The sequence below is a fragment of the Protopterus annectens genome, chromosome 15.part0, assembly GCF_019279795.1.
Source record: "Protopterus annectens isolate FY-2018-M chromosome 15.part0, PAN1.0, whole genome shotgun sequence".
Lineage (NCBI taxonomy): Eukaryota > Metazoa > Chordata > Ceratodontiformes > Protopteridae > Protopterus > Protopterus annectens.
In genome coordinates, this window is record NC_056749.1 from 359,565,127 (window position 1) to 359,584,308 (window position 19,182).

Below are 19,182 nucleotides of genomic sequence, written 5' to 3' on the forward strand. Positions count from 1 at the left end.
TTGCTATAATGTACTTAAAAAGCTGATAGAATGACAAAGTGTTGCATTGACTTGTCTTCTTTTGTAGGATTTGAATTCTGAATCTCAAATCTTTGTTAGTATTTAGTAACTGCAGTCCTCAAAACATTGTCAGAAACTCACAAATTTCATGAGGAACACACCAAAAATATGAAGCAAAACCAGCGACATTTATGGTAAAAAGAAGAGTTGAGAGCTGTGTGCTGGTATCTCAATAAGGAATCATTACCTCAGTGATTTCCTCAGACTTTATTTCCAATGAAGGCATTGTTAATTAACTGCACTTAAGAAGTGTTAGATTTATTCTTGATTGGGTACTTTGCTATTTAGCAGTAAAAAAAAAATTGAACAGGGTAGGTTTTGAACAGCTTGTTGTCAAACATAGAGATGTTATATGAAAAAGCTGGATGCAATAGAGGTTGAAGCTGAGATTGGGAGTAGAACATAAAAGCAGTCAAAAAAGGAATGCATTTTAATTATCTCAAAATTTAGACTGTACAATATATTTTGAAAATTGTTTCACATCACCTTCATACCTGTCTGAACTGTCTCCTTAAATTACACATAAGCTTTCCTTTCTCTGCACTATTCTATCCTTCTGTATTCACTCATGATACTTTGTAAATGTTGCTATTCCCTGGGCTTTGTTTACATTAAAACAAATGAATGTTTAAATGTTCCATGGCTGTCACACATTGGCTACACTATGTAAGTGTTCTTCAAGTCTTCAATGTTGTTCAGCACCATTTTGAACAGCAAAGAAAAATGTATTTATTTATTTATTTTACATTTGTTGACCGGGCTAGTCTAGCTGGATACATGTCCATTTTCAGTAGAGACCCGGGGAGAAAAGCTCCATGTTGAGTACAACAAGTGCTGGTATCTCATGTATTTTGTTTATTTTGATATTAGAAACTACATAGGTGTCTAGGTTCATAGGTAAGTGCCAGATTAGCTGCCTTCATGGGACATTTTAGGCTTAACTAATTTCCCATTTTGTGCTAGAATTAACCTATCCCATTTGGCTGTATATTGGCCCTACCCATTCCTTGGTAAATTATTCTAAATTATCCTTAATGAGAATAACTGGGATCATACCATAGATAATTTGGAGGGGGGGGGTTACATGTATGGGATAAAGCATTTAGAAGCTGCCTCTGTCCATTAGTAGTACGGGGCAATCCTGAGGTGAATTTTCTGTTTCTGATCCATACATCTAATTTGTGCTTGAATATGGGCAAAGGTGAACTTACTTTATGTAGATGAACAGTCTGTTCCACAGCAGCGATACGTCCATGTCCCTCCAAACTGTTCTGTCGCTGTTGCAGAAGAGATTTAGATCTGTACACTGGGTATTTAGGATGCTATTTGAATTGCTGATGTTCAGTAAATCCATCAGTAATGGGCCTGAGGGTGCTTTGTATGCAAGACATTGGTCACCTCTTAGCAGTCTGTAGGATGCCGAGTATAGAGACAAGGCTCTGAGTCCATCCATGATGGACATGCTGTTCAGGCCTTGTATCCTTTTAGTAAGGCATCTCTGTGGCATTTCAGTTGGCACAAAGCATCAGCATATTCAATATGCTGAACTCAACTGTCTTAATATATAATTGCAAAAACAGGCAATACAATAGAAACACGTTAATGATATGCAAATAGTCTGGCATTATCTAAAGCTAACTTAGTTTTTTTCTTTATTTCAGATTCCAAAATATGATGCAAAGCTTCCAGTAATATCCTTCAGCAGCTATTTAATCTCTTCTTGAGAAAATGTCTTTGAATAATGTCTTCTTACAATGACCGAGTACTGCTATCCAGCATTGAATAATTCCTGCATTAAAAGCCCATCCTCATTTGCTGTTCATGCTGCTCTATACACCTGTGTGATTGGCTTCATTGCTATAACAATCTTTGGAAATTTACTGGTAATCATATCTGTAACCCATTTCAAGCAACTTCACCATCCTACAAATATCTTAATTTGTTCTTTGGCAGTTGTAGATTTTCTTGTAGGATTTACTGTTATGCCATACAGCATGATAAGAACCATTGAGTCCTGTTGGTATTTTGGAGATAGTTTCTGCAAAATTCATACCAGTTTTGATATGATGTTCTGCATATCTTCTGTATTTCACCTCTGTTTTATAGCTACTGACCGTCACTATGCTGTGTGTGACCCATTGCATTATTATACAAAAATAACTTTTTCCACAGTGATAGTTTTTATAATCATAAGTTGGACAGTTCCATTAATGTTTACTTTTGGAACAGTTTTATCAGGAGTAACCTTAGATGGAATCAGCAATTATGCTGCCTCAGTCTCCTGTATTGGTCTATGTATGTTGTTGTTTAATAAATTATGGTCTCTATTGGTACCCTTTATTTCATTCATTTTTCCAGCTACAGTAATGGTTTGCCTTTACAGTAAAATTTTTGTTGTGGCAAGGAGACATGCTATAGCAATTGATAATAAAAATGAAGGTTCTGAGAAGAGCAAAACACTTTTCTCCAGCAAAAGTGAAAGAAAAGCAGCTAAGACACTTGGCATAGTAATGGGTACATTTGTAATGTGTTGGCTTCCCTTAATTTCTACAACCATTTTTGATGCTTTTCTAAATCATGCTACCCCAGCTGTTCTATATGATGCCTTTATGTGGTTTGCATATAGTAATTCTGGTTTTAATCCTATAATTTACAGTTTCTTTTATCCTTGGTTTAGGCAAGCAGTGTATATCATATTAAGTGGCAAAGTATTTAGCAGCAACTCTTCCAGAATAAGACTGTTTCTAGAAAATCACTGAATATTTTACAATTATCATCCATTTCAATGAAAAAATATTTCTCAATGTATAATGCCATTTAACTGTATATATGCATTTATTGCATTACAATGGCAACCATCAACCATCATAGTTATATATCTGAAATAAAATCTAATTGCATTGAAAAAACATGGTTATAGAGCCTAATTTTTTAAAACTATTAAACTTTCTAATTTTTGCAGAAAACCTAGCTTTAAGACATTTAGTTGCTATATTTATTTAGACTGCTTTGAAAGAATGTAGTTTTTCAGCTCATGAAAATTATTTGGTCCAGTTGATTATTTTAAAGAATCTTTTTATTATCCAAATCATTCTGACCATCACAACCATCTGGAGTCTCTGTTTGTCCTCTCCATCCAGTGGTAAAACTCAGCTTCTTTTCATACCAAGTGCTCATCCTGATGGATTGATAACTGAGAATAGGACAACATGCACTTCTCATTTGACTTAGGAAATGCACCAGCCACCTACTGTGGTACAGAAATATCATCACCCTGAATGAGTGTTTTTTATAGTTAAGCAAAACCAAAAAACACATTCTATAGCAAAAAGCAGTTCTGAGATTTTTAAAAGATTGATTTTAGCACATTTGTTCTATTAATTTTTAGAACTTCCTTGAACATAGGTGTCATTTTAATAATGTACGCTGAAGCTCTTTGTGAACCTGAACGACCCTCATCTGTCCAGTAATGAAAAAATGAATAATATTAATAGTAATAAAGATGCATAGAGAGTGTTTTGCTGAAAGGGACAATATATTCAACAACGGAGATTAGCTGGGATAAGTGGAATGAATTGTGAACTTTGGGGGAGGTATAATGGTAAAATGAAAGTGTATTTTCAAAATGGGAGCCCAGGTATTTGAAAAGTGTCAGTTTGGAGGGTGGTATCATCAATAGAGTATAGTGGGAGGGGTAGGGGGTAGCTTCCAAAGGTGCAAACTATCATGAGGGAAGATTGGCACCTTAGAAGAGTAATTAATCAGGTTAGACTGCAGCACCTCCATTCATTTATGCAGCAGTGGTTAATAACTCCAGCAAGAAGGTAATGCAACTTCTATACTACAGTGCTGGAGAAGTTTCTTGGCCCTCAGCTTTGCCCTGAGTGGAGCACCCATCTCAGAACTACATTGGGTGTTATTTGAGCTAATTTTGGCTCTGGGAGCCACTGGTGCAATATGATCCACAGACTTACAGTTTCCCATGTAGAACCTTACTGCATTTTTTTGCATTTAGATTGAGATCACAGGAAGAATGTTGGGAACTGACCTAGTCAAGTTCATGTTGGACTCTCTGAGCATCCACTGGAATTTTGATTATCACCTCTCTTTGCAGTCATCAGCAAATTATTTTGAGCTCCATTTTTGTCAGATTTGTGCCACAACATACAAAAAATACCTGTATCACTTTTATACAAACGTGCATTATTTTTTTTGGTGGGTGGGGGGTGGGCAGCAGTTACAACACCATTACTCATTTTTCCAATTTATTTTATAATTTAACTCTAAAGATAAACACATGCTCCATATTTTTTAACCATTTTAAAAATATTTCAGTTTGTCAATTCCAAAATATAATTCTGGCTTGAACTGGAATAAAGAAGTGAAATGAAACCTTCACTTTTTTTACATCTGACTGATTTGGAAATGTTGAAAAAGCAATTCTATCCTGAATTTGAGCCTAACTTCAAATAGTTCTCTCTCTCTTTATGCATTCCAGAGATTCTGATTAATTTCTTAGATAAGATACCTTAATGGCTAACTCTGTTCTGTAAAATAGATGATCTTGTAGCAGTTACTAAAAACATACAATGGAATACATGTGGACAAGTTCAGTATTCTTAAACACATATATGCCTATCAGAACAAATAAAAATGGATAAAATTCATAGAGATGGACTATAGCATGATGTAAATATTGTACTACATATTGAAAATGCACTGTTGTGTAAACTAGATGTGAATAATTAAGCAGAGACATTGTATTGCTAGCGAATCAGCTATACATCAGTGAGAGCATATGAGGCAGGACAGAAAAGTCATAGCCACGGCTGAAAGGTACAAAAAATCAGATAAGTAGTATGAAAAGGTAGCTTACGCACTTTGCATTGCACAAGTTCTTGAGAATGCATATTAAGGCCACTGCAGGTAGTGCAAGATATCTGCAGTGAAGCAGGCAATAACTAGGGTCACCTGCCTGTGACATATAGCATATGTCAAGACCTGTTAGCATATGCTATAGGTCATATACTAGATACCTGTTTCTGGAACCAGACAGTGGGATACCTTATTTGTTTTATTAATGCTGTGGACAGGAGAGTACAGAAAAGTAGGATATACAGTACAAAGCAAGCAAAGGTGCTCAAGAAGGAAAATATATCAAATTAGATGCAAGTGGAATGAATGAGACCAAATGTTTTTGCAGGGATACAGGAAGCCAGTAGATGGAGATCCCAAGGAATCTAGATGGCCAGTTGTATGGGCTATACCCAGTTTTGCTGGTACAATGGTAGGATACAGCTGGTCTAAGATATCCATGATTTGGTATGAGAAGGGCTGATGCATAGATACCCAGAGTTTCAATGCCCAGTTAACTGCCATCTCCACAAACCAATCATGTAGCTTGGTAGTAGCATCATGACCTCCAGAAAGGAGCCAGAAGGGGAAGGGAAGAGCACCACTTCTGAAAATGTTCTACAGATGGTACAATTTAATTGTACTGATAAGGAGATGGCAATCACATGTACCCTATTATGCTGAAAGACATTACGGCCTCATGTCACAGCGGGTGGTATTTTCCTCTCACTGTGCCCATACTGAATGAGAAAAAGGACAGGGTATGTGTTCTGGTAGCATACTGGAATAAAGCCCTAAGTATGGCTTGATAACTTGGGTTCAATCAGCGGCTTGGGTGACTGGCAGAGCAGCAGGGTGGGATGGGCATGCCCATCCTTGGTGGACGGCTCTTGCTGGTGATGTTCCATAAATGGAGTCCTGGTCAGAGGGGAGTTGCCCTCAGATGAGTCAACAAATGTGGGGGTGTGGAGAAATGGAATGTGGGTAGAGCATGTAAAAAAAAAAAAAAAACAGTGGATGGAAGTACAGACAGCTGACCCAAAGGATACCCTTAAGATCCAAGTCTAGACCCAACAACACCACAATAACTCCAAGGGTGGGAGGAGGGCTGATAGACATGGCAAAGCCATGGGGCACTGGAGTCATGCCAATAAAAATGAGGTCTGAGGGAAACAAAAAAAGGCATCATATATAGGTGAGAGTGAGATGCAGACAACATTACAAAGGTGCAACTACACATATATGTCCAATGAGGCAGAAGTGTGATATGCTGCCCATAGACTGTAAAAAGAGCTACACTACCACATGTATATACAATGAGCAGAAGTCTGTCATGTCACCTAGAGCAAGTGATATTAGCTATACTATACTGTACTATACCTATATACCTTTAATCAAGCAGAAACCTCTGTTAGTGCCTACAGGTTGAGATGTAAGCTTTATATAAACACCAATGTGTAATGAAACAATAGCATGAAATGGTGGTCACAGCCACACGTTTGACATGAATACCAGCTAAAACCAGCACCCACAGTACACAAATATGTAGACACACCTGCCAGCTTGGTATATGCGAGCATCTCTCACAGGAACAAAACTTTATTAGGATCACTGCTGTGAAAGATATAGCAAATTTAGAAAAGAACATGAAACACTGAAGAAAGTATAAACACTTTATCCATCAGTTTATTCTTGCCTCACATCTGCTTCCCCATCTGGCATCTCTTTATACCCTCATTTGATAGTAAATTTTCATTTGCATGTCATTATACAATCATTTGAATGCCCCATTCCCACAAATTTGCACATTTTTGCTCATTGACCTTTAGTGTTAGTAGCTGCTGTGAACTGCAACATAACTGCTCAAGTCTGCTTTGAAATGATTAGCATTCTGTGCACTATGCAACTTGGCTATGGATAGTTTTCCATGTGTCTTTTTCCTATGACATTTAAAATTACAGAAATGACTACTCTTTTTTGAGCAGGGTATTACTCCATGTTTTCATTTCATTTCACAATACTATACTTTCAACATGATTCAGATGCATACTGAGTTTGTTAGCTTGAAAGTATTTAAAATGCACATGTTTCCTGTGAACCAAAAGGAAAAAAGCACCAAACAGTGACATGGCAATATGGCAGTAGCTTCAAGCAATATATGATTAAAAGTCTGAAACAATTTGAAATACTGAAGTACAATTCTCAAAATGGCATGTCATCACCCCAGCTTTAAAATTTACTTAATTAATAGTGTCAGGTATGAACTAACATACACAACTTCATGTTCATGTAGTATACTTTGCCATGTCTTTGTAAATTGTAAATTGTGTGAGGTGCAATGTGACAAAAACTCATATATTCAAGACAAAAATAACTTAATAAAGACATATTCTTGATCACTGATGAATTTTGAATTCTAAGCATATGTTAGATGCCACATAAAAAAAGGAAATATAATGTAAAATGTCAGAGAGTGACAGTGAAGGCCAACAAGCTTCGACATTTTGGATGAAGTATAAAAGGCCATATGCCAGTCTCCTTCCACATTTCATTATAATACTTTCAGGCAGTAATACCATGATGCTTTACTACACAAGGTGAGTAAACCTTCTTTATATGGGGGGTGGGGTTAGTAATAGATTCTAGTAATTCACACCATGGCATTTGAGCATTAGCTTGATACAAAAATCCATTTTTTTATCTAGTGAAATACTCAGGACCATTAGTTCTAATACAAGGGTAACAATAAACAGACATTCTGGACCAGATTCACATACTATAGCATCAGCATAAGTTAAGAAACACCGCTCCTCCAAGTTAACACCCTGAGCATCATGCAAATTATCCAACTGTGACAGTAAAATGCTTATAAACTGTAAATGTTGTTCCTATGTATAAAGTGTTTCAAACTTCATTACTGACACACACAAGGAAAAACTCAGGTAACCAAAAAAAAAATACTAATGAAAAAACAAAGGTTGATGCTCCAGTACCAGCAGGTGAAATCCAAAAGAAATAAACAACAAGCTAAATCCAAAAATCTTGATGGTTGTTGAAAAATCGATAGGCAAAACACCCAGATTGTCTCAATAGAATGTAGCGATTTATTTTACTTATTTGTATGTGTTTATTTTAAATATTAGTCATGATTGACGTTCCCTACTAGTGGCTTGTTAGGTTTCGGCCCTTTAAGGTACTATGGGCCTTTTTTCATCTTTGGGCGAACATATGAAAAGATTTAGTCAGTACTACCTTGGTCGCGTATATGGAGTGCGGCAGTCCATTCTTTTATCAGGGTAAATTCCACCATTGTGGATTTATTATACCTTATCAGATCTACCAAGGCTACCGGGTGCAGTTTGTGAACTACTATTTACATCTAACAGGTGACTGGTATTTTTATAATGCATTATAATCACACCGGGGTGTTTGTTTACCATCTTGAACATCAATACTGTATAGGGGCATGTTTTTATCTTCGGCGTACAGTTTTGAGGGTACGACCGAAGTTATGTCATTTTGGGCAGTGTTTTTATTCGATTTTATTTTTTTTCAGTCTTCATTAATTGTTTGTTAAATGTTTGATGCAATTTGGAGTTTTCCAAAAATGGGGGGGGGGTGCTAGTATTCAATTTAAGACTAATCAGTAATTGTTGACCATGTGATTTTAAATGTTTTTTGTATAAAAGTTAACGGCTGTAGTGAGACACTGTTTGCTGTTTTTTCTGAGGAAGTTGGAGTGTGTTCCGACGAAAAGCTCGTTTTTGATGCTTAAAATAAATCGTTACATTTTATTGAGACAATCTATGTGTTTTGCCTATCGATTTTTCAACACCCATCAAGATTTTTGGATTTAGGTCGTTGTTTATTTCTTTTGGATTTCACCTGCTGGTACTGGAGCATCAACCTTTGTTTTTTCATTAGTATTTTGTTTCAGACTTCATTACAAAACTTTTAGACAATGCTACCTTTTTTCATTTTAAGTCTTCTTGGTGCAGGGATTTACAAACTTAGAATAAAGATGTAAGCAAAGTTTGCATACCTTTAACTGTGAAAATGTACCTATTGTTGAAGATATTTCATTTTAATTAGGTTGTTTAAATGCAAGACTAAATGTTGTGCACAAAGAAAATAGACTTTTATTGTCAAAGCATGTACTAAATGGACTACTGCTGAAAAATGTTTGTTGAAGTCATAACTCTAAAAATGTGCATGCAGTTTGAAACATTAAAGTTGTAAGTGTGGTAAAATATAATTTATTTATTCTAATTCTGTCAAAAACTTTAAAAGCTTACATATATTATTTGACTTTTATGAACAAGAATTGCATCTGTATCAATGGGCAATGGAGATATCTAGAGTTAAACAGGTTTACTGATTTACTGACAACTTTAATTTGAAGTGTTTGGATTAATGGATTTAAGTATGCAGTATTATCTGTGCTGGGTACTGAGTCTTCTTAGCTCCAGCAACCATTTAATTTACATCATCTCTGTAGATTTTAACACAATTTATTAATTTATGTATATTTTCAAAGTTCAGTACCAGTCTACCTGTAGCATATGGCATTAAAATAATTGATTCAAGCATTTTCAATATATACCCAGGGGATTCATTATTACAGCAGCTGTATTGAGGCAAAGCTAACATTGTTTACATTCCCATCATGAAGAACAATGATGCTAATCAGATATGCATGCAGGCATGTCAGGGTGCATAATCAAGAGCCACTTATTGCAGCCGCATCATACACTTGTGGCTAGATCATGGTAAGCCACCTTACCGCCATATCAAAATATAAGGTAAGCAATGACGGTGCTTGAGCAGTATTTGATGCAAGTGCAGGTGTATAGTTGTTTGATGCTGACGTAATTAACAGCAACAAATGTTTACATACATGGACACTTACATATATACAGAACTGTGCAATAGAAAGGAAAGTAACACAGATGCTATGGCTAGAGTAGAGGTTACACTATTACAACAGAATCCATGGAGAAGGACAACATAAATGTGAAAACAGCAATGCAGAATGAAATAAGTGACAGGAAAGCAGACATAAAAGGTGGGATAACAATATGTGGATAACAATATGTGGATATGAAACATCTGAAATGGACAGACAGAGGTGGGATTTAATAAAGTAATATGATACAATAATCCGCCTCTAACCTGACAGAGTTAGTGTGTCAGTAATGGAGCTGTAAAATGATGTGAATGTCATTCCAACAGTAACACTTGTTATCCTGAGAGGAATCAATGCAGCAATACACTCTATATGCCAGTATATCCACAGTGTACTGGCAAAGTGAAATACCACAAAAGTCTGAGACCAATGGGTCATAAAACATATACCTTTAAAATGCAGGACGTGACCATGTGCAGATGTGTTGTCAAAAAAAAAAGCAGCATTTCAGTTATTCCTTGAAGTAATTGAGCTCAGAAGTCCCTCAATTGAATGCTTCATAGAAATGAATTAGCAAGGGGAGCTAATGTAACATTTGGGGTGTATGGTTCATAAAAATAAATTTCTTGTAAATGTAGGAAATGTCATCACTTGCAAACAGTAAAGCTATGAAATTACATACAACCCCCAGGCTATGTGAAATCCACAAACAGACTTAGTAAAAAATAATTGCATAAATACACTGTGCATTCAAACATGTTAGAATAAATGACAACAGAGTCTTTCGGCTTTTCCCGGTTAGGGGTAGCCACAGCAGAACTCCAGTCCGCTAATGATTAACGAAGTTACTCCCATTCACGCATGTCTCCACACAGAAGACATTCTAGCTGAGAATTGAACAGGACAACGTCGTTCTGTGAGGCGACAACGCTACTACAGCACCACTGTTAGAATAATGACAACAGTTGTGCTTTATTAGAAAATGGAATATGCATTGAAGCGTAACTCATTTGAGGACCAGATTAGCATGTGCCTTGAATATTTCTGTCATGTTTGTCAGTAGGAGCCCATTTCTCTGTTTCAACAGTTGCAGAGCAATCCTGAAATATGTTAGAAAGTACCAATCTCCTCCTCATAATGTACACAGTGATTAAAGGATTGTATATTTTCAGTGGAACTGAACACATGATAGCTCCAAAAGAGAAATACACATGAATCAATTGAATCCATGCCTATGTCAGTGATTTGCTGTAGAACAGTATATTATCAAGGCATAGAGTATGCGAAGTGGTAGAAAAGATGACTGAGAAACATATCTCAGGGAAATGGAACACATGACAGAAGGACAAGAAAGGCTCATACTTGTGTTTGAACTTCATTTTTTCTCAAAGATATAGTCTCCTAAACAGTCCGCGTGCCATGGAAGTGCACAAAAAAAATGAAGTGATTGGAAAACACATTTCAGGGGAATGGAACACATGGTAGCAGGACAATAAAAACACATCTACCTGAATTCAAATTCCTGTCTTTTGCTACCGATAATTTATAGTCCAAGACATTAGCAAGGAAGTCAAAGAAAAATATATATTAAAAACATTGACTTGCACATTTTATGAAATTTTTTTGCCAGTTTTAAAGCATGGAGAACAATGGTAAACATTATACTGAACAACAGGGGAGGAGAAAAAAAATCAACCACTGTACACGTCATTGCTTGAGTATACTGAGGTACAGAAGCCACATGCATGTATTCTTATGTTATACATGAATGGCATATTAATAGAATATGATAATGTTTTTTTTCAGACTGTTACAACATAGACCAACATGCGGCTACTTAACCGATATTCCACAAAGCAGCATATTAGCAAATGATGCTTCAAAGAAACTTATGATAAGGTTATATGCAATTACACATCAATGGAATGTTAGAACACTCTAAAAAATACTAAAATAGCTATGTTGTACACAACATGTAATAATCATGGACTCACAATCAACCTCATTATGCACTGACAATGTATATATCCTATTATGGCTAGGCCAATGGAAGCTATGACACTTAAAGTATTAATGCTGCCTAATGCCAGTACTGTCTTTTGATGCACATCAGTGGTCATCTTAGTTGCATGACAAAAACAGAGTTCTTAGCATGGCTGAAAGATTCCCCCCAGTTTTGGATAAGTATAGCTAGTTTGCTCTCAGCAAAATGTCTGTCAAATTATAAATCAGATGATTTTCCCACTGTGAAAACTCTTTCAGGCCATGTATGCGCTATGATAATGCCACAGGGTGGGAAGTGACTTTTACTGTAATTCAAAAATGAGTTGTGGCTATGCAATGTTGACAGATGAGTATCAGTAAATAACTCATAACAATTAGGAGATCAAAACACACCACCTACTCTACTGACAATTTACACAGTAATTTCAAGTTGTAACATAAACATATTATGCTTACCCTCACTACTTATATGTATTATATCTATGTACTGCAATTATGGATTGTTTATCAAACGGCTACAGCTTACATCACAATGTATTTGACCCCACACTTAAATAATTCATATTATCTTATCGTATGTACCTACTAATGCCACAGAAGAAGTTATATACCACTTGTCAGAAATGACAGACTTGAAGGGATACTTCCAATAGTGGGTGTGACTGAAACTGAGCGGAGTTAAAAATGAATACAAAATTCAGAGCATCAAAACCCTCCACTTTTCACATCTAAGTAGCATAACTTATGTCATACTTGTCCACTAAGTCATTACCTTATGATTAATACTGCTATTTACATGGACACCATGCACACAGCATTGGGTTTGAATTCCTGCATTCCCAACTCACAGTCTCTTCACTTATCTATTAACTATCGACACAGTGAAAAAAGTTGTGCATCAGTTATCAGTAATCACACATTTAAAGAGTTGTTCAAACAGTGGATGGATTTGAAAATGAGCAGGGTTAAAAAGGAATGTAGCAAGCAGTGGATTAAAACCCTCCAACTGTCAGACAGCCATATCCAAATAGTTTATCTTACATCATTTTTGTTTACTAAATTTTTACTGCATAAAACACAATGCTATTCACACAGATACAACATACACCCCATTGGATATGAACACCTTCCTACCTAACTCATATTCACTTGGCTAATGCACTAACTACTAATGCCATGGAAAAAGTTAAATAGCAATTGTCAGAAGTAAATATTTCAAAAAAAGTTTAAAATGGTAAAAATATTTAAAAGCTAATTGTTAAGTTAAATATAAAAGTTAATAATTATTCTACATTTAGTTAATATTTAATAATATATAAAATAAAATACAGTACACAAACAACATGTAGTATGCTGACCTCCTTAAAGCTCTGTCCCTGTAGTTAGCATCTTGGAGGCTGCTGAGAGGTGATCTATTCCTGAAATAAAACACATCCACTCATCCCACTTTGATGGACCTGTTGCATACCCACAAAACAAATAACATCAAGGTTATCTGATCTAGGCACCCCGAGTCTGACACCTGCATCTGTAATAGATAGGGACAGCCTATAAATGTTTGACCACCCACGCCCATGTCTATCTACATATACCTCATAAAACAAACCAGGAGTATCAACCTGCCAGATACATTTGAAAAGCAGGGTCAGCATAAAAAGGCCCTCAGGGGTCTGCAGCCTTCTAATCACCTATGAACTTATTTAAAGGTAGTGTTGCAACAGTGTGGAAAACTGAAAAACTGTAATCAGGGGTCAGGACTCTCCAAATACCTTAATGGAAGCTTAAACATTACAGCAGGAGTACACTGAGCCATGGAAGGTGTTACAGTCAAACTAATTATGTCAACTTATGTTTATATCATAATGCTTTTTGTCACTGTTTGATGGACAGCTCTTTTGCATGACAACCATCAAAGAATTAGTATGATATCTATGTGATATCTATATTTATATGACTGATGTGAGGCACAAATGACAGGAATAGAAACCGTGTCTGTTTAACTATTCATCAGATCAATGCAGTATCATATGAAGCCAAACAATTAAATTGCATGTGTCTGAAAACACAGTTGAATAGAATGTTTAAAAGGATATAAAAATGATGGAATAGGGACTGAGTATGACAGAGGTATGTGACAAGGTAATATATTACTCAACGGAGTACAACCCATGCCTTTCATAGGCATATTCTCCATACCAGTGCTTTGTACAGGATTGAAAAAAATGACACATATTAGATAATTGTACACCATGATGTAGACTAGCATCAAGAAAAAAAATCAAATTATTTTATGTTTTATTTCCTGTTATCTGTTTGCAAATGTTCTACATTTACCTGTTAAATGGAAGACAGCTGCAGAGAGAAAAGAAAACTGTAAATCAACATCCTAGCCTCAGTGGATTAGAACACCGATTGTAGTGCAGTCCCCCTCATCATTACTATTTTGAGCCGTTAAATCAAAGGCAGAAAGCAGATTCACGTTATATTGCCATTATATTTATCATAATTTCTTATTCATGTGTACCAGCAGTAATCTCAAGAGTGTAAAGGATGGAAAGTCTTAGAATGTGTGTAGGATTTGTTTTTTTTTTTTGCCACAGAAGGAGAACTAGCCTTACTGTCTCTTCACCAATGACCGCAAATACATTTTATGCCATTTTTCACACAAGGGATGAATACAGAAATAGTTGTTTCTGTTTATAAGCCATGTTTACCATCCCAGGGATTTGTTAACATGAGCATACATATCGTGATAAACGTACACTCTCCATTCATGTTAACATGAGCGGTATTCATTAAATATACAAGTTGCTAAGCAAGCCTAGATATTTAGCAACACACGGATTCTGTATATTTCTTTTTTTGGTTTAACCTTGATGGGGAGCATGAAACCCATGGCATCTCACTGATTGGACAACAGCAGAGATGGTGTGCCAAATGCAGCCCAGGCACCCCTAAGTCAGAGGACCAGAAAATGATGGACTGGACGATGATGGTGGACCTGGACATGCATGTGCCATTGCTCCTACTCACTATTGGGGACATCAACCACCACTACAGTGAGACAATTTATGGGACCAGATCCAGGAAGTGATGAAATAAATCTTTCATAAGCAGATGGGGGACCTGACGTGGAGATTCTTTCAGGACATGGTGCAGGCCACGTGCAACTCCTTCCAGAAGACTGCTAAGGAGGTCATTCATGATATTTGGCCTATCAGGGTAGGCCCTCAGGACCATAAGGATTGTCTGTGTGATCCAATTATGTAATGTTGTCATCATGGTGTGTGTACTTTCACAAAATGTAATTTATGGGCACAGTTGTGTGGGTATAGCATATTGCTGTAATATGCAGCTGATATATATCTGATTGCACACCGTGGATATCCTGCCATAGGTGGAATTAGGTCACCTAAGATGTATAACACACATTAACGTAGTACACATGCATTAAGCAATTATATTTATATGATGTGATGTACTTAATGCATCCATTCTATAAGGGCAAGGGTGCTACAACTTAACCATGCACGTATATGTGTGTACTGCTATGCATGTGGTGTAGCATAATATTATGTCTAATAAATTGTGGCAATGTATGTGACAGGTCCTGTATGTGATAGGTCTGACTGTTGCACTTGCCATGATACAAGTGAGATGAGACACAATTGTTGTAATTGTATTGTCCCACTATATACATGGGTAGGATGACAGCAATGCAACAAATGTATTATTTATATGTTTTTCATATAACACAGTGGGATGGGTGCATTACTTTCATTTACACATGTTGTCTATGAGCATGCGCTGCACCCATTTCACTCTTGGTTATCATCATATGTCTGGTCAACAACATGACCATTCCTTGCCCGTGCGATTCACGTAACATTGTGTTGCCATTCTGCCACACTGGCACATTTGCTTTGGGTGTGGCATGTAATGGTAAATGTGCCATATTGTATCTCATTCATGTCAATACTCTTCATGGTCAATTGTCCTCCACAAAATGCATAGACACTCATTTTTCCATAACTGTATATAAAGTCGATGCTATATTTAGCATAATTCATATATGTATTGTTTCTCATTCTAAGTTAAATTGCAGCATGCATAATCATAAACGATGGTTAACATACATGCACATGTCTATGCACACAGTATGATCAAGACACAAATGCTCTTGTACATTGGAACGGCTTGCAGTCAGTTCTTCCATTGTCATGTGCATGACAGTCCTTTGCTCAGTCATACACATGAACATTATATATATATATATATATAGATATATATATATATATATATATATATATATATATAGAGAGAGAGAGAGAGAGAAAGAGAGAGAGAGAGATATTCAGAAATGGAAGAAGTAAATACAAGGAGTGGAGAGCATAGCCACCATATAGATTGCAAGGATTTTTACCTGCTATAAAAACATGTTTTAAAATGTCTGTGTTTTAGGGTAATTCCTCAGAACATGTGCAAGACTGTGTTGATTTATTTTTTTTATGTTAACATGTTGACGTTAGTGACATTTTCCCCATTTTAAAGATGTTAGAAACATAATTACAGCTATGTATGTGGATCTACTTTATATTGCCAAAAAATCACTTACATGAAATTCAAAATGTCGGGACCGCTTTGCCGAAAAGGCGTTATCGAACACCCAGAAAATTGCAATTTCACTCTAGGAAACTAACCACTTGTCCACCAACACAGAAAAAAAAAAACTGAAGCAAATCAAACCCTCTTATGTAGTGGGCTTTTCACCCCACAACCCTCATGTCCCCCAACTAAATATACAAACTCTGAGATTGCACTATAGTGGAGAAAAGGGCATAGTTCACCATGGTGGCCCTGTGGTTAGTTTCCAGATGTATTATATAATGTGGTTACCTCAGAAAGAATTGCATTATAAAACTATGCAGGAGACATTTTAATAACAAGGATACAGAGCTACACCGTGCTATCATCATTGTTCCAGAAAAGAGGATTATGGAACCTTTGTCTTTAAAATGGAAGCTATCCAGTACAGAAGAGAGAGTTGAGAAATGTGTTGGGTGAAGCTTTCACCAGATAACTGAGGAGATACATAGGTGATGCTTTCCTTGGACAGACAATGCACTAATGGCTAGATGGTGCATTATTTCAATGTCTAAATAGGATTGAAACAACTGGAGGTAGAAATGAAATAGTACGTCATGCAAATAAAGTTATCTCTGCCAGGAGGTATTTTATTCTGGTGTTTGAATGTTTGCGCTATCTTTATACTAGCAAAAAGACTAAAATATGTTTGTATCCTCTTAAAAATCTGGAAGTTCATGTTGATACTTAAGTTTGTGTGTTTCTGAAATCTGTTTACCCTTATATATTTCAGTCTGTACTCAGTATGGTATTCTTTAAAAGAGGTTACTTGCTTAACAGAAGAAATTTCAAATGTTTTCTTTACGGAAATGTGGACCGAAAGTCTGCTAGATGTTAAAATAGTGATGAATGCACTCATTTGTTTGAGATTCCATTGAGGTAATAATCCTCAAAATCTCTCTCTCTCTCTCTCTCTCTCACACACACATAATGCAGATTAGATGATATATTGAGATTTACTTGCAGATGAATATGATTATCATGATTATAAATGATATCATGAGTTGGCACTTTTATTTGTTATATCACAACGGACTTTCATCCATTGAATTCCAAATACATGTAAACATGCTAATTCACTCTGGTTGTTATTCTAATTTAGTGTATTAAGCTCACCGATTATGCTCCAATATTTGGAAAAAAAAGCAAACCAGATGCCAAAGTGGTGTGTAACCCAACCTTAACAAATGTTAAGCACCCCCTGGCTAAAGTTGTTACGGTCAGGTCCCATGCTAGGCAGTAACATCTGTCTGTACTGACCAGCAAATGACACTGGCAGAGCAAAAAAATTGCTTCTGCCTGATAGCCATTCTGATAATGTGTCCCTAATTTCATCTAATGAACTTATAAAGTTCATAGAATAACAGTATTTGTGTTTGCATGTATTTACAGAAGGATACAAACTCTGAAACTCCAATGCATGTCCTTATTTAGTGACGTCAGTCCTTAGTGTTAATTTTATTAGGAACAAACCAAAACCATGAAGCAAAAATCTGGATGGTCTGCAAACATATGGTCAGTTGAGAGGCATGAATGACAGGTGCAAATGTGATGTACAACTTTACACTGCCTTTCTCACAGCATCCATTAAGTGTTTTATGGCTCTGAAAGCTGTCAAAACACTTTGCAATTTCTCCCCATAAATAGTAGTACATGGAGCAGATAAAGCTCCATGCACTACAAAGAATTATGATTGTTTCACTGATCAAAATCCTATATTAGATGTTATCAACATGGATGCTAGGATTCACCTCTCGAGATACGCTATCAAGATGAATTTCTTAACATCCATGCTCAAACACATAGTAAGTGGATTATGATAGGGGACTGGAATATAATCCTCTATATTTGAATGGTTGTTAGAATGTTTCCAAACTATTACTAGTATTCTGGATGTCTAACTACTTCTTAAGATATTTGTGGCTTATACAAAATGGACCACACAGAAGGCAACTTTGGTAACTAGACATTAGTATTTAAAGCCATGTGCCCCTTGGACTACAGCATCATTTTTTTCTAGCATAAAAACAACTTATATTTTCTTTTCTTTGATTTAGCATGTATGGCTTAATCTGTTTACTTTAGCAATGATTTCTAATATTATTCTAAGAATGTCGATGAGCTTTTGGATCAAACAAGATTTTTTTTTCACATTCAGAAGACATTTTAAGAAATGTATGTTTGTACTTGGTATCATGATCAGCTCTCATATTGGCTTCCTATCTGGCTGTTTCCTTTAGTGGTCTCCCATGGCTGACACATTTACTACGGTGTTCTCTCCAGAGACCTGCTGCTCCTTTTCAGACTTTTTGTTGTTGATGTTTTTCTTCTGTACTAAAACTTCACTTGGAGACATAAGTATATAGCTAGACAAGCCTCTCTCTACAACTCTTGTAACGTTTTTCACAGCATCCGTTTTCCTACAACAGGTACTGGTAGTGATAATGGCAATTAATGTTCCTCCTTGAAGTTCTGTACACATGTCTTACACAGATGGAAGTGATGTCACTGATATAGCCTTCCATTTTCCCAACAGACAACACAGAATCATAAACCAGCTATCTGAGCAGCCACTTCATCTTCAAGATGTCAACTTTCCCACTGGCCTTTTTTCTTCCTACGATTGTCTTTCCTTACCTTTCTGACCTGGTGGTCTGATGTTTCAGTTTCTTTTGATTCATTCCTTGCTTTTCATTTATTTGTACTGATTTTTA

General features: G+C 36.2%; 1 protein-coding gene across 2 annotated transcripts in view; it reads left to right on the forward strand.

The window, feature by feature from the left end:
- LOC122789688 (trace amine-associated receptor 4-like) overlaps positions 1 to 2,925 on the forward strand; it is a 55,917-nt gene extending 52,992 nt beyond the window's left edge. For both annotated transcript variants that reach the window (XM_044057109.1, XM_044057110.1), the window contains one exon: positions 1,722 to 2,925. In XM_044057109.1, the coding sequence (XP_043913044.1) occupies positions 1,815 to 2,819 (1,005 nt within the window). In that variant the 5' untranslated portion in view covers positions 1,722 to 1,814 and the 3' untranslated portion in view covers positions 2,820 to 2,925. The remainder of the gene's footprint in view (positions 1 to 1,721) is intronic.
- The last annotated feature ends 16,257 nt before the right edge of the window (positions 2,926 to 19,182 follow it).